Raw genomic sequence first — 13,472 nt, 5'->3', positions numbered from 1 at the left:
GTTCGGCGGCCGAACCTGGATTTTCTTCCTTGGTCTTTTTCTTTCAAAACTCAATTTCTTTCTTTATTAAAACCATAAAAACACATGAAAACACTTTAGAAAAACATATTCTACCCTTTTAGGGGGTTCTGACATCCGAGATTCCACCGGAAAGTGAGAATTTCGATGCCGAGGTCTAGCCGGGTATTACATTTATTTAGTCAGAACAGTGTGAGGAAAGTTTTGAAGAGCTAAAGAGAAGACTGACGTCAGCACCAGTGTTAGCTCTGCCTACGAGTAATGAGGATTTCACAGTATTTTGTGATGCATCCCGAGTGGGACTAGGTTGTGTGTTGATGCAGAATGAGAGGGTAATTGCTTATGCTTCTAGATAGCTGAAGAAGCACGAGTTGAATTATCCTACACACGATCTAGAGATGGCAGCTATAATATTTCCACTCAAGATGTGGAGGCATTACCTGTATGGGGTAAGATGTGAGATCTTTACAGATCATAACAGTTTGAAATACATCTTGAGTCAGAAAAAGTTGAACCTGAGGCAGAGAAGATGGGTGGAATTTCTTAGTGATTATGATTGCAAGATCCAGTATCATCCGGGTAAGGCAAATATAGTAGCAGATGCTCTCAGCCGAAAATCACTTGGCAGTTTATCCCATATCTCAGTAGAGAGAAGACCGGTGGTGAGAAAATTTTACAGGCTCATTAATGAGGGTTTACAGCTAGAGTTGTCTGGTACAGGTGCACTAGTGGCTCAGATTAGAGTGACACCCGTGTTTCTGGAGCAAGTGGCACAGAAACAGCACGAGGACCCGGAGTTGGTGAAAATAGCGAGAATTGTTTAGACAGGCAAGAATGGTGAGTTTAGATTCGACAACAAAGGGTTCCTCCATTATAGAAACAGATTATGTGTACCAGATGACGTAAGTTTGAAGGGAGACATTATGAGAGAGGCTCATAATGCTAGGTACAGTGTTCACTCTGGGGCCACCAAAATGTATCGGGATCTGAAGAGGGTTTATTGGTGGCCAGCTATGAAGAGGGAAGTGGCGCAGTTTGTGTCCGCTTGTGAAACATGTCAGAGGGCGACGCTGGAACATCAAAAGCCAGTTAGGATGCTCAACCCACTACTAATTCCAGAGTAGAAATGGGAAAATGTGGTGATCGATTTCATATTGGGTTTACCAGCAACGTCCAACAGACTAGACTCTATATGGGTAATAGTGGACAGATTGACCAAATCTGCTCACTTTATTCCTGTCAAGAGTGGTTACACTGTGGACAACTTGGCGCAGGTTTACGTGGAAGAGATTGTAAGGCTGCATGGGGCTCCAGTATCAATAGTGTCAGATAGGAGACCCCAGTTTACCTCCAGGTTTTGGCGGAGTCTACAAAATGCTATGGGCACGAGGTTGGACTTTAGCACTGCCTTCCACCTACAGACTGACGGACAGTTAGAGAGGACCATCCAAACAATAAAAGATATGTTAAGAATGTGTGTGCTAGACTTTAGCTGTTCTTGGAGGCAACATCTATCATTGGTGGAGTTTGCCTACAATAACAGTTACCATGCTAGCATTGGGATGGCTCCTTATGAAGCTCTATATGGGAGGAAGTGCAGGTCACCCGTCTACTGGGAAGAAGTAGGAGAAAGGGCTTTAGCAGGGCCAGAGTTAGTAGAGATCACCAGCAGGGTAGTGCCTATCATTAGAGAGAGGATCAGAACAACAGTGAGTAGGCAGAAAAGCTATGCAGACATCCGCAGAAAACATGTTGTTTTCCATAAGGGAGATATGGTGTTGTTAAGGTGTCTCTTATGAAGGGGGTGATTCGTTTTGGGAAGAAAGGTAAACTAGCTCCAAAGTACATTAGACCCTTCAAAATTTTGCAAAAGATTGAGAATGTATCTTACAAGTTAGATTTACCTGCTTCTATGGAGAGAATCCATCCGGTTTTTCATGTTTCCATGTTATGAAAGTTCGTGTCAGATCCGGGTAAGGTTCTTAATGAACCTGATGTGGAGATCCTAGGAGATCTCACCTATGTTGAGCAGCCAGTTTGGATCGTGGACACGCAGATCAGAAAGCTGAGGAATAAGGAAATCGTGATGGTGAAAGTCCTTTGGAATCACCACAATATGGAAGAGTGCACCTGGGAGACTCAGGAGTCCATGCTCCAGCAATACCCCTATCTCTTTTAAAGTAAGTATCCTATGCTTTCATGTGTGTTCTTAATGTTATGTTTGCTTGGGTACTTGTTGAACATTCAGGGATGAATGTTCTTAAGGGGGGAAGAATGTAATACCCGGCTAGACTCCGGCATTGGAATTCCAATCTTCCGACAGAATCTTTGTTGGAACCCGAAATCTCGAGGCTGGAATCTCCTTAGGAAGGGTAAAATAAGATTTTTATAAAATGAATTTTGAAAATTTTAAGGTTTTAAGAAAGAAAGAAAAGAGTTTTGAATAAAATAGTTTTGGAAGGGAAAAATCAGGTTCGGCCGCCGAACCTTCAAGTTCGGCCACCGAAGGTGGTGCCGCCACGGGACCTCCCCTTTCGGCCCCCGAAGGTGGTTTATCCAGCCACCTATAAGAGGCCTTCAGCCTGAGAATGAGAGAGCTTCGGGCAAAGGTGAGTCCTTGCCCTTCCTTTGATGTTTTTGTTGTTTTTTCCTCAAATCTCTTAGGAAATTCACGAGTTTTCTTTTGTTTTTAAAGATTTGAGCTTGAATCCAAGTTTTGAAACCTTGGAGACCTTCGGAGACCATTTTACCTCATCTCCACGTTGGGATTGCTATCACCTTCAGATCTCCAAGAGGTAAGCCTAGATCCTTATTTTTCTTATGTTTTAATCAAGTTTTAAGAAGGGGTAAAGGGTTAAAAATGCATGAAATGGTTAGATCTAAAGTTTTAGGGTTTGAGTTGGGTTATTAATGAATGTTTGCTCTTATGTGTTTTTATTGTTGCTTGTTGGAGATTAGGCTAGTTTTATGCCCCGTATGCATGCTGAGTGAGTTTGTAAATTTTTTGAGGAATTGGGTGGTTGTATGCATAGGGCAGAATCGGGTTCTGCCTTGCTGGAGAACCCAGGTTTAGGCCGCCGAAGCAAGGTTCGGCCGCCGAACCTGCTTGTGGAGGCAGCCTTTTGGCCGCCTAATTTGCCCCCGAAAGCATGACTTTCGAATCTGTGATGGGGTTTCAGCTGCCGAACCCTCCCCCAAAAGTCCCTGACTTTCAGATTTGTGAAGGGCTTGGGCCGCCGAACCTGCCCCTAAAAGTCCCTGACTTTCGAATCTGTGAGGGACCTTCGGCCGCCGAACCTGCCGCCGAAAGTCCTCTGCCCAACCTTTCTCTGCTTGTTTTATGTGCATATTTTGTTATATTTTAGAGGGTTTTTGGGGAATTGTTTAGAGTCATATAATAGTTATGTTTGGTCCCTCATTTGAGTCCATCTGTGTAGGATCGGACTTGGGAGACCGTAGAGGCCTTCAGTGAGTTAGCTGCATCATTGTTAGGCAAGCGTCAGCCAGAGGTGAGTAGAACTAAACTAATCTATTGTTTTAAAGTAATCAAACTTTTTAAGCATGTTCACGCATCACGAATGCCATGTTTATGTATTAGGCTGTTTGCATTAGAATTCACGAATATGATGCATTGTATAATTTACTGTTAGTGTGAATGGATATTGGATGACCCACTATCCCTCGAGTATGTTATGATATGAGATGATACGGAAAGACCAGGGCTGCCCATTCTATGCCCCTGACACTATGGAAGTGAAAGACCAGGGCTACCCATTCTACGCCCCTGGCATTATAGATATATTATGTTATGTTTAAGCGAAAGTCCTGAAGAGCTCCGTCGAGGGCCGGGCACATTGGAATATGTAGAGGGTTACTGGTGACAAGTCCATCTTAATGTGAATTATTTGTGTTGTGACGCATTTCATACGAGCATATATTTATTAAATTATTTTTATGTTCTGCTCACTAGGCTCTTGTAGCTTATCCCTTTTCCCTAACCCCATGTTTGCAGGATCAAAGATAGCTTCGGAAAGTCGATTCAGTGGCTAGTATAGTTTATGTAATAGAATAGTGTGGACATATAAATTTTAATGGATTAGAATTGTGCTTGACCCTAGTTTTCTTTACCTTGTAATTCTTGTTAACATGATCATTATGTAAAAGTTTTAATTATGAGTTATGGTTGAATCAAGCTTGAGACATGTGATGTTAACCATACTAGAGCATTTGATGAGGGTTCTAGTATGGGTTTTATGTTTTTAGTATGATGCATGTACATGTTGAGCTTGGTTTCATGGAATGTTTAAGTTTTGTGATGATGTATGATCATGTATGAGATTTTTATTAGGTAACCAGGATGTATAGTAGGCTTGTTATGGGTTCCGGCGATCTTAAGTCTATTTGAATCTTAATGCCGGCAGCGGTCTGGTTTCCGGATCGGTACAAAGATTGTCTACCTCATTTCCATCTGTCTGAATCTTAGTAAGAGGAGACACCAAAGTACGAGTGACATAGCCAATAAGATTATGTCCATAGAGAATTAGAACATTTGAACTCTTCATGTAGGATAATTATGAGGAGTGAGCTTCAAAGGAAGCTGGGAAGCATTAATAGAGATGAAAACTCTCCTAAAAGAGTGCGGAACATTTGAAGAGGATGTGACTATAGTAGCCGAGAGAAGAGGAAAGAAACGAAATCGTTTGAAAAAAATTGGATCGAGAAAGCACAACAATATGTTTATAGCTTTGATACCATATAGAAATACAACAGAAGCTGAATTAAAGAGGAGAAAAAGAATCGTGTTTTACATTTAGTTTTTGCATATATGTACAGATATATTAATATAAGCTTTAGTCCTATTTCTTAAACAAATGAAATATAAAATTAGGTTTACATAATATAATACAAAATTAACTTTACATAATGTATACATTTGAACTAATGATAAAATAAAATCAATCTCCTAACTGGTTGCTTTACATAGATAAACAAACTCAGGGAAATCAGTTTTGAAAATTTTTACAAATTGATTAATTATAATATTATTATATTCGAGTGAGTTATTTAAAAAATCAAGTGAGAATAGATATAAGAATTTTAAGTCCAATTATGTAGATTTTATTCTGTGCATGTTAAATTATGTAATTATTTACGATTAAAACTATTTTGAGTTTTTTTAGTTATCAGTTTTCTTTTGAAGTTTTAGAGGGAATTTCAATGTCACTTTTGACTACCAACATCTGATCATAATTAAGATTAACCAACAAATTGGATCAGAAAACCGGTAACCTCTTTCTTAAAACGGTCAAAAACTCGGAAGAGTTTGAATTGGGCCAGGCCTGTCTGACATGGCCTGCGTTAAGGCGGAGGATTGGGAGCTTTGCCCATATGGAATGCGCCGAACGCAGATCCAATCTCGCAGCACCAAGCCACCAACCACAGCTAAGCCTACTTACCATCCAATCCTTCTCTGAAGCAAAAGAGCAAGCCAGGGCCAACCAGTCGTATCTTTCTCGGCTGGGCACGTATTGTATAATTTTTCCACAGTCACTCCCTTCAATCTTCCTCTCACCAATGGATCTTCTTCACTTTTCCACCGTCCTATGCTTTCCCCATCGTCTTTCTTCCCCTGCACCTCGTTGTAGACGATTCTTCCCTGTAAGGTCACTCACACTCCTATTCTTCTTTTATTTCTGTTCTTACCGAGAATTGAAATCCCCGTCTTAAATTTAATTGTACTTTGATTTTTTTATTGTTTATCGGTACTAAATATTTTCAGGTCGAGCCTTCCATTTCCAATTCACGAGGCCAAGTACCACAGAGAGCTCGAAGCTGCAGTGAATGTCGTGGAGAAGGCTTGTAGACTTTGTGTCGACGTAAGTATCATTTTCTGTATTACTATGTTTAGTTCTTTTATCTTTGTTTGTCTGCTGGGAAAATGCGAGAAACTTCAGAGGATATTGATTCTATTCATTATGTATTGTTCGCAAGGCTAATTCAAGTGACGCGTTATGATAGGTGAAAAGGTCTCTCTTCTCTAGCGAAGGACGGATACTTGAAAAGAATGACCAGACCCCGGTTACAATTGCTGATTTTGGAGTGCAGGCTCTAGTTAGCTTAGGTAATTTTATTTGTTTATTCGCAAGTATTGATTCCTTTTGGTTTAATAAGTATTTTTTATTTTGTTATTTGATGCTAACTGGACTTGTGCTTCCTCGAAATTTTGCTGTGGGGGCTTCTTTTCTATTTGATCATTTCTGTCGTGGTTTTAAAGAATGGTTTTGGCAATTGAACTTTTGTTGCGAACATGTTATAATTGTAAGCAATAAATTATAGTTACTGATGTGTGACAAGACAATTACAGGGTTAACTGAATCGTGTTGGGGAAAGGCTACTTCTGTGCTACACGTGAAACAGTCTCAAATTCAAGAATCATGGCACAGATCCATTTCATGCACGTTCATGAAAAGGGATGTGCCTGATATTCTTGACACTAATGCACAGTATAGGCATGTGTGATTGCGTTGGTCTGATTAGATTTTCTGTCAATGTTCTACTAGTAAGCCTTAACCATTTGGAAGAGCTATATGATCACAGATCTAGAAATTCAGTTAGGAGTATCTCTCATGAAGAAGGTGATGTAGGGCGTTTCCCTTGTCTTCTCTTGATACCTAGAATTTTATATGATTTGCATTATCTCCATGGAACAACCAATTGTTGTCATCCCTCTTTAACTCATCCAATAAACCATTAATGGTCAAGGAAAAAACATTCGTGCATTCATCGTCCCTTCTTGTAGAAATATAATATTTGATATTGTATTTTATAATAAAGATTACAACCTATTTATATATAAAAGACGGTATCTAAACAGGAAAGAAAATCAAGTCTATAATTATACAGTCCCTAAAATTAAGCAACTAACCCATTTATCAATATTTACTTCCTATATTAATATATTTACTTTCTATAATCTATAACACTCCCCCTCAAGTTGGAGCATAAATGTTAATCATGTCCAACTTGTTACATATATAATCAACTCGTCCCATACAACTTAACAGACACCGAATTTGTAAACCCAACTTCTTCCAATAATTGACGTACCCACAAAACTTCACAAACGGTTTTTGCCATGACTCGACATTTAGATTCAGCACTAGAACGGGAGACCACATTTTCTCAGCTTGGTAAAACGCCTTACTGTGAATAGAATTTCGAATCCGTGAACAGTATTCGTGACTCGTGAACAGTACCCGAGAAACAGTACTCATGAACAGTACCCGAGAAACAGTACTCGTGAACAGTACCCGATGAACAGTACTCGTGAACAGTACCCCCGAAAAACAGTACTCGTGAACAGTACCCGATGAATAATTCCTGTGAACAATACTTGATGAATAATTCCCGTGAACAATACTTGATGAATAATTACCGTGAACAATATCTGATGAACAGAGCCCTAAGTCTCCAAGTGTTATCCTTTATGGATAACCCAAATGAACATAAACCTAAGTCTCCAAATGTTACCCTTTATGATTAACCCAAATGAATAGAGTCCTAAGTCTCCAAATGTTACCCTTTATGAGTAACCCAAAATAAACACAGCCCTAAGTCTCTAAATGTTACCCTTTGTGAATAACCCAAATGAACAGAACCCTAAGTCTTCAGATGTTACTCTTTATGAGTAACCCAAATGAACAGATCCAAATGTTACTCTTTATAAGTAACCCAAATGAACAGAGCGCTACGTCTCCAAATGTTATCTTTTATGAGTAACCCAAATGAACAGAGCCCTAAGTCTCTAAATGTTACCCTTTATGAGTAACCAAATGAACAGAGCCCTAAGTCTCCAAATGTTACTCTTTTATGGTAACCCAAATAAATAGAGCCCTAAGTCTCCAAAAGTTACTCCAAAAGTTACTCTTTATGGGTAACCCAAATGAATAGTATCAAAAAGACGCCTTCACCCAACACCCAAACGGTAAACGAACCACAAATCTGACAAGTGAGCTGCAAGTCGACTTTGGCATACTAGGTGAACGGTGAGAGACAAATATTATCCTAGATGGATAACACAAAAGAACAGGAGTCCTGAGTCTCCAAAAATTTAAAACTTGACGAGAGAGAAAATAAATCTCTACAAACCTGGCTCTGATACCATGCAAAAATATAATATTTGATGTTGTATTTCATAATAAAGATTACAACCTATTTATATATAAAAGACGGTATCTAAACAGGAAAGAAAATTAAGTCTATAATTATACAATCCCTAAGATTAAGCAACTAACCCATTTATCAATATTTACTTCCTATATTAATATATTTACTTTCTATAATCTATAACATTCTACTAGTAAGCCTTAACCATTTGGAAGAGCTATATGATCACAGATCTAGAAATTCAGTTAGGAGTATCTCTCATGAAGAAGGTGATGTAGGGCGTTTCCCTTGTCTTCTCTTGATACCTAGAATTTTATATGATTTGCATTATCTCCATGGAACAACCAATTGTTGTCATCCCTCTTTAACTCATCCAATAAACCATTAATGGTCAAGGAAAAAGCATTCGTGCATTCATCGTCAGCATATCATAATGCTTTTTCAGTTCACTGTATTCTTACCTGTTTCTGGGAATAAAAATAGTTTTTTTTTTCTTTTTCTTTTTTTTTTTTTGTGTGTGTGTGTGTTTTGTTGACAGAGCTGAGTAAACTGTTCCCTTCTATTCCCTTGGTTGCTGAAGAGGATTCTAGCTTTTTACGCTCAAATAATCTGGTGGAATCTGTGGTAAGTGTGGTTACTGATAAAGCAAGCTGCAATGATAAACCATTGAAACATGCTGATGTTCTGGAAGCAATTGACAGAGGAGGGAATAATGCAATTGTTTATGGAACAAAGCCTGCCACCTACTGGGTGCGTAAACTTCTTTAGTATTGATTTCTGTAGAGAAATGAGCTGTAAGTTATTTAAAACAAATTAGCAGGAAGTTTGTTAAAGCTAGTTGTTAAGCATGTAAAAGTAGCTGAGCTGGCAGCATTAGATTGTAGGAGTGAGGTAGTTATCAGCTCAGTGTGCAATTAGTTTTGTGCTTCCTTCCATTTCATTTCTTGTTTCTGTTTGCATCAATTTCGAGGGTATATTCCCCCCCCCCCCCCCAATTAAAATTTGATGTAATGTAGTTAGCATCTGATCATTCAAACTATTTGGATTACAACTCTTAAGTTTTAAATAATTTATGGTCTAGTTGCAAGCAAATACACTCGCTAATGCCATTGAGCAGGCCCTTTGTTTTTAAAAATGGAGTCCTGGCATAAATTGTTGACTGGCCAGCCTTTGTATTTGCATTAAGCATGACTATTGGAATTATACCTGTTTTATGTGGTCTGTAAATTTATTGCAGGTATTAGATCCAATTGATGGCACTAGAGGTTTTGTCAGAGGAAATGAGGCCCTATATGTGGTATGTTTTTTTTTTTTTTTTTTGTTGTTGTATATATTTGAGAATTTCTTAAAACTATAAAGTTTTTATCATTTTGAGGCCTTCTTCTATGTTTTTAGCATTCATTTGGATTTCCTTTTGTTTAAAAGCCGGTTATGAGCTATGAGGTGCTTTGGCTAAATTAGTCTGACGAGCAACTTTTGGCTAAATCTCTGAAGTGTTTCTTTTTTGTCCCATACTTCTGTCAAAGAAGATGCAACAACAGGGCAATGAACTCCAAAATTAAATAATCCATACAGAAGGAATATATGTTTGTTTGCTATGCAATGACATACATATTAATGCATTTGTTTGACCTGGCTCTAAACCGCAGATATTTGTTTGTCCATAAGCTGTATCTCAATTGTCTGTCTCTGTTATCCTTCATTATGTTTACAGTGATGGCTGTTTTGGTTTAAAGTTTTCTTATATACGGTATCTGTTACAAAAAGGACAAGTGGAGGTTATTTTAAGCTACATTTATAATGCCAGGCATCAGCTTTGGAATAAAGTGGAATATTCAATTGATGGTTCACCATAGGTTGATGTGAAGATGAAATGGTTAAGTTTTCCAAGACATGAAAACAAAATGTAGTTTCAAAACTCATTATTTCAATTTAAAATTAAGGCACTGCATGTTAATAGGTTTTCTAATAGAAACTATTGATAGACAGATAGATATCAGATTAAATGTTATATAGGCATGAAATGAACATCAATAATTTTCTTATCTATGATTTGGTTGTTTGAATGTGTACGGGTGTATGTTGCTATTCCTATCATAGGGGCTTGATGATTGCTGTTTAGTCCAACTAGTAATCAAATAAGCAAAGTGAACATCGTTTATAATACTAGCTGTAGAAAATAGAAGTGCTTCATTAAAAACTAGTGAGCTGTATATAAATTTGTGGGCGTGCATATGATACACAAATTTTAGTACAAAAATCTACTATTTAGTTTCCAACAAGCATTTTTAAGCGGCAGTTATGTGCATTGACTGCCATATTTTAGAGCACATGGCTGAAAATAAATTTCTATTGTGCAGCTGGTCTAGTATTTATTTTTGTGTTCGGTGACCTATTCCCTTTCTCTCTTCCATGCTTGCGGAGCAGTTAGCAAATATGCTGATTTTTCAGGTAGGTTTGGCCCTTATCGTTGAAGGAGAGATTGCACTAGGTGTTATGGGCTGCCCTAACTGGCCGGTGGATGTTTCCTACAAATCCACTGCTGAGGTCCAGGAATTTGAAAACATGCAGTCATCGGGGATCCTTATGGTGGCTCATGTTGGCTGTGGGACGTGGACAAAGAGGCTATCTCATATGCCGGGTAGATCAGCCAGAGTTTCTGATGATTGGAATAGATGCATGGTTGATGGATGTCGCCTTGTGCCTGAAGCACGCTTTTGTATTCCAGAGAGTCAAACATGGGAGTCATTGCCACTTTCAGCTTCATTCAATGCAACAAACAGTGCTGGCAGTATTGGCGAGAAAGAAGTTCTTCTTTTGTCAGCATGTTGTGGAAGGTTTGGTATTATTTATTAGTATTTTAACTGCATTCTACCACTTCAACCTTTCCTACTTAAATTTTGATTGTTATGGTGGGCGGTATGTTATTTTTCTGTTGGTCTTAAGTTTCCTTATGTGTGATTTTTGTATTTACTTTCTCACATCCATTTCCACTTCTTTGCTTCTATGGTAGTTTTTTTTCATGGTGTTTTCATCAATGTTAGCTCTTTGCAGTGCCTCCTCTCCCCTCCCTCTATTTTTTTCTGGAAAAGTGATTTACCTGCTATCTGACAAGTGAACATCTAATTCTAAGAATCCCATTTTATTCTAGTTTGACAAATTTGAACTGTTGTTCTTTTCTAACATCTCATATATGGTATTTGTCCAGATTGAAAAACTTGAATTTTGTTGCATTTATTTATAGAAAGCGCTATTTTTGTACAAAGTTTTAATTCTTTTTCCTGCAAAACTGAAGCATTTTCATTTAGACAGTTGAAATCCCTTGATTCCTGTAGCCCATCCGATTTTTTGCAGTGAGTACAAATTTATGGAAGCTGTAATCTATGAATTGAAAAAAAGGTGGAGAGGACAAGAACGTCTGTGTGAATGACTTTTTTCCCATTAGGACAATTGAAATATAGATCCACCAGAGGAGGTGGAGGGATCTGAGGCAAGAATGATTTTTGTGTGGTTCCACCTTTTTTCCAACATATATTCAATATTTAAAATCAAGAATTTTGCAAGAATTTAATTCAATTGAGGTATTAAATGAGATATCTGTCTGCTGGTGGAATACAGTTTATGCAAGTATCTGATGGTGGCATGTGGTAGGGCATCAGTATTCATTCTTCGTGCTAGAACTCAAACAATCATCAAGGTAAATGTTGATTTCAATATAAATAAATAGCTAAATGTGCTGTAATGTCAATAATGTTTTACTTATTTGCTATAGGCTTGGGATCATGCTGCTGGTGTAATGTGTGTGCATGAAGCAGGGGGAAAGGTAGGCAATTCTCTGCTAGCCATTTTCAAGAGTTGCGTTAGCTTTTTGTTCTATGCTAATGTTAATTTACATCTTTGCTAGTTTCCATCAAGTTTCTAAACTATGAATTATACCAATATTTTGGAGATATAGTATATAATCTCAAAAAGTCTACTCCCTTTTGATCAGGTGACTGACTGGAAAGGGAACCAACTTGATTTTGCAGCAGATCAAGTTGAACGAAGGATAATATTTCCATCCGGCGGTGTTCTTGTATCAAATGGAAACATACATAATCAGATACTGGAAATTATTTATTCCAGTCCATCGATTGTTTGATAGCAAATTATATATAAGCTTGGCATTTTTTCCTTTGGCGAGAGAGAGAGAGAGAGAGAAAGAGAGGTGTTTTTAGACATTCTGCAACTTCATTTATGAGTTTGGGAAATGATATGCATAATTGGATGAAAATCATATGAATTTCAAAGGATGATCAAAGACATGTTTATTCAAGTATTAAAAACCTCATACAAATTAGTTGACAATTCTTCATCTTAAGAAAGATCCTGAATTGCATTTAACGTGTTTTTATTTAAAAGTTCAGATCTTCAGTGTAGAGGCACTCTCAGTCATCATGCACTAGTAGTTCAAAGTAGTATCGCTGAATGGTTTAGCATTTGCTGGACCTTGTCTGACTACACCAGCATTTGCTTAGATGCTTTTGAGGGATTTATCTTTAACCTTCTTCAACCTCAGACTGCCCACAATGCAATGCCAGCCCATGTTTGATGAGACTTTAATGCAAATTATAAATTATTGGATTACTATTGATGACTTGAAAGATAATTAATGATGATGATCATGACCTAAACAATTTTTCTAATAAATACATTTGCTTAAATTTACTAAATCTAAATCTTTTATTATTGATTTTATGTTGAAAAAATATTATATTAAAATAATGTAATATTACGTAAAAATGTAATGAGATAAAATTTATATATATATTAATATAAAATTCATAATAAATAATTATATATATATTATTCGGTTGGAAAACCGTATTTTTATGATTGTTTTGTTCTTTTTTGCTTCCAACGTGTATGTTCAATAAATGTGTGCCTTCTTTGCGGTAGCAATTAATAGAAACTGAAGCATGCGAAACCGTGCAAGCACTTTTCAGTCACTAGACCAATCCTCGTCGAGCACGTTTCAAGCACGCAAATCATGACCGTTACAATCAATTATTACTCGTCTCTATCTTCCTTTGCTCCACCCCTACATGTACACGTCGCCACACTGCTACACCGTACTAAATCGGATTGAAACCCGCAACTTTAATTTAGATTTTAGACTATTAAAATTGTAAAAGAATTTCAATTATTAATTTTATTTTAAAAATAAACCAATCAAATTTATCTAAATTTTAATCCAATTTTTAATTATCTTAATTTTAATCCGATTTAATTATATAATAATGCTTATT

General features: G+C 37.3%; 1 protein-coding gene across 3 annotated transcripts; it reads left to right on the top strand.

The window, feature by feature from the left end:
* The first annotated feature begins 5,426 nt into the window (after nucleotides 1–5,426).
* Nucleotides 5,427–12,586, top strand: LOC110604861 (putative PAP-specific phosphatase, mitochondrial). Of its 3 annotated transcripts, none has more exons than XR_006349269.1 (9): nucleotides 5,427–5,681; nucleotides 5,798–5,894; nucleotides 6,037–6,139; nucleotides 8,723–8,934; nucleotides 9,422–9,481; nucleotides 10,636–11,021; nucleotides 11,539–11,881; nucleotides 11,957–12,007; nucleotides 12,176–12,268. XR_006349269.1 is itself a non-coding variant. In XM_043952782.1 (9 exons), exons 1-9 carry the CDS (start codon nucleotides 5,593–5,595, stop codon nucleotides 12,323–12,325), a joined length of 1,227 nt encoding a protein of 408 aa, XP_043808717.1. In that variant the 5' UTR covers nucleotides 5,429–5,592; the 3' UTR covers nucleotides 12,326–12,586. The 3 variants fall into 3 exon arrangements, 1 of the variants encoding a protein (XP_043808717.1); XM_043952782.1 differs by having other exon boundaries at nucleotides 5,429–5,681; nucleotides 11,803–11,881; nucleotides 12,176–12,586; XR_006349270.1 differs by lacking the exons at nucleotides 11,957–12,007; nucleotides 12,176–12,268 and having other exon boundaries at nucleotides 11,539–11,674; nucleotides 11,803–11,881.
* Nucleotides 12,587–13,472: the final 886 nt, after the last annotated feature.

The sequence above is a fragment of the Manihot esculenta genome, chromosome 17 (assembly GCF_001659605.2).
Source record: "Manihot esculenta cultivar AM560-2 chromosome 17, M.esculenta_v8, whole genome shotgun sequence".
In the NCBI taxonomy this organism is placed as follows: domain Eukaryota; kingdom Viridiplantae; phylum Streptophyta; class Magnoliopsida; order Malpighiales; family Euphorbiaceae; genus Manihot; species Manihot esculenta.
The sequence above is the reverse complement of the archived record's forward strand: the minus strand, read 5'-3'. Positions and strand labels throughout refer to the sequence as shown.

Bases quoted from the DNA above. Each gene is read 5' to 3' on its own strand.
- LOC110604861 (XM_043952782.1), top strand. From the start codon at position 5,593: ATGGATCTTCTTCACTTTTCCACCGTCCTATGCTTTCCCCATCGTCTT. The intron at 8,935-9,421 runs GTGCGTAAACTT...AATTTATTGCAG, and splicing joins CAAAGCCTGCCACCTACTGG to GTATTAGATCCAATTGATGG. The intron at 12,008-12,175 runs GTAGGCAATTCT...CCTTTTGATCAG, and splicing joins TGCATGAAGCAGGGGGAAAG to GTGACTGACTGGAAAGGGAA.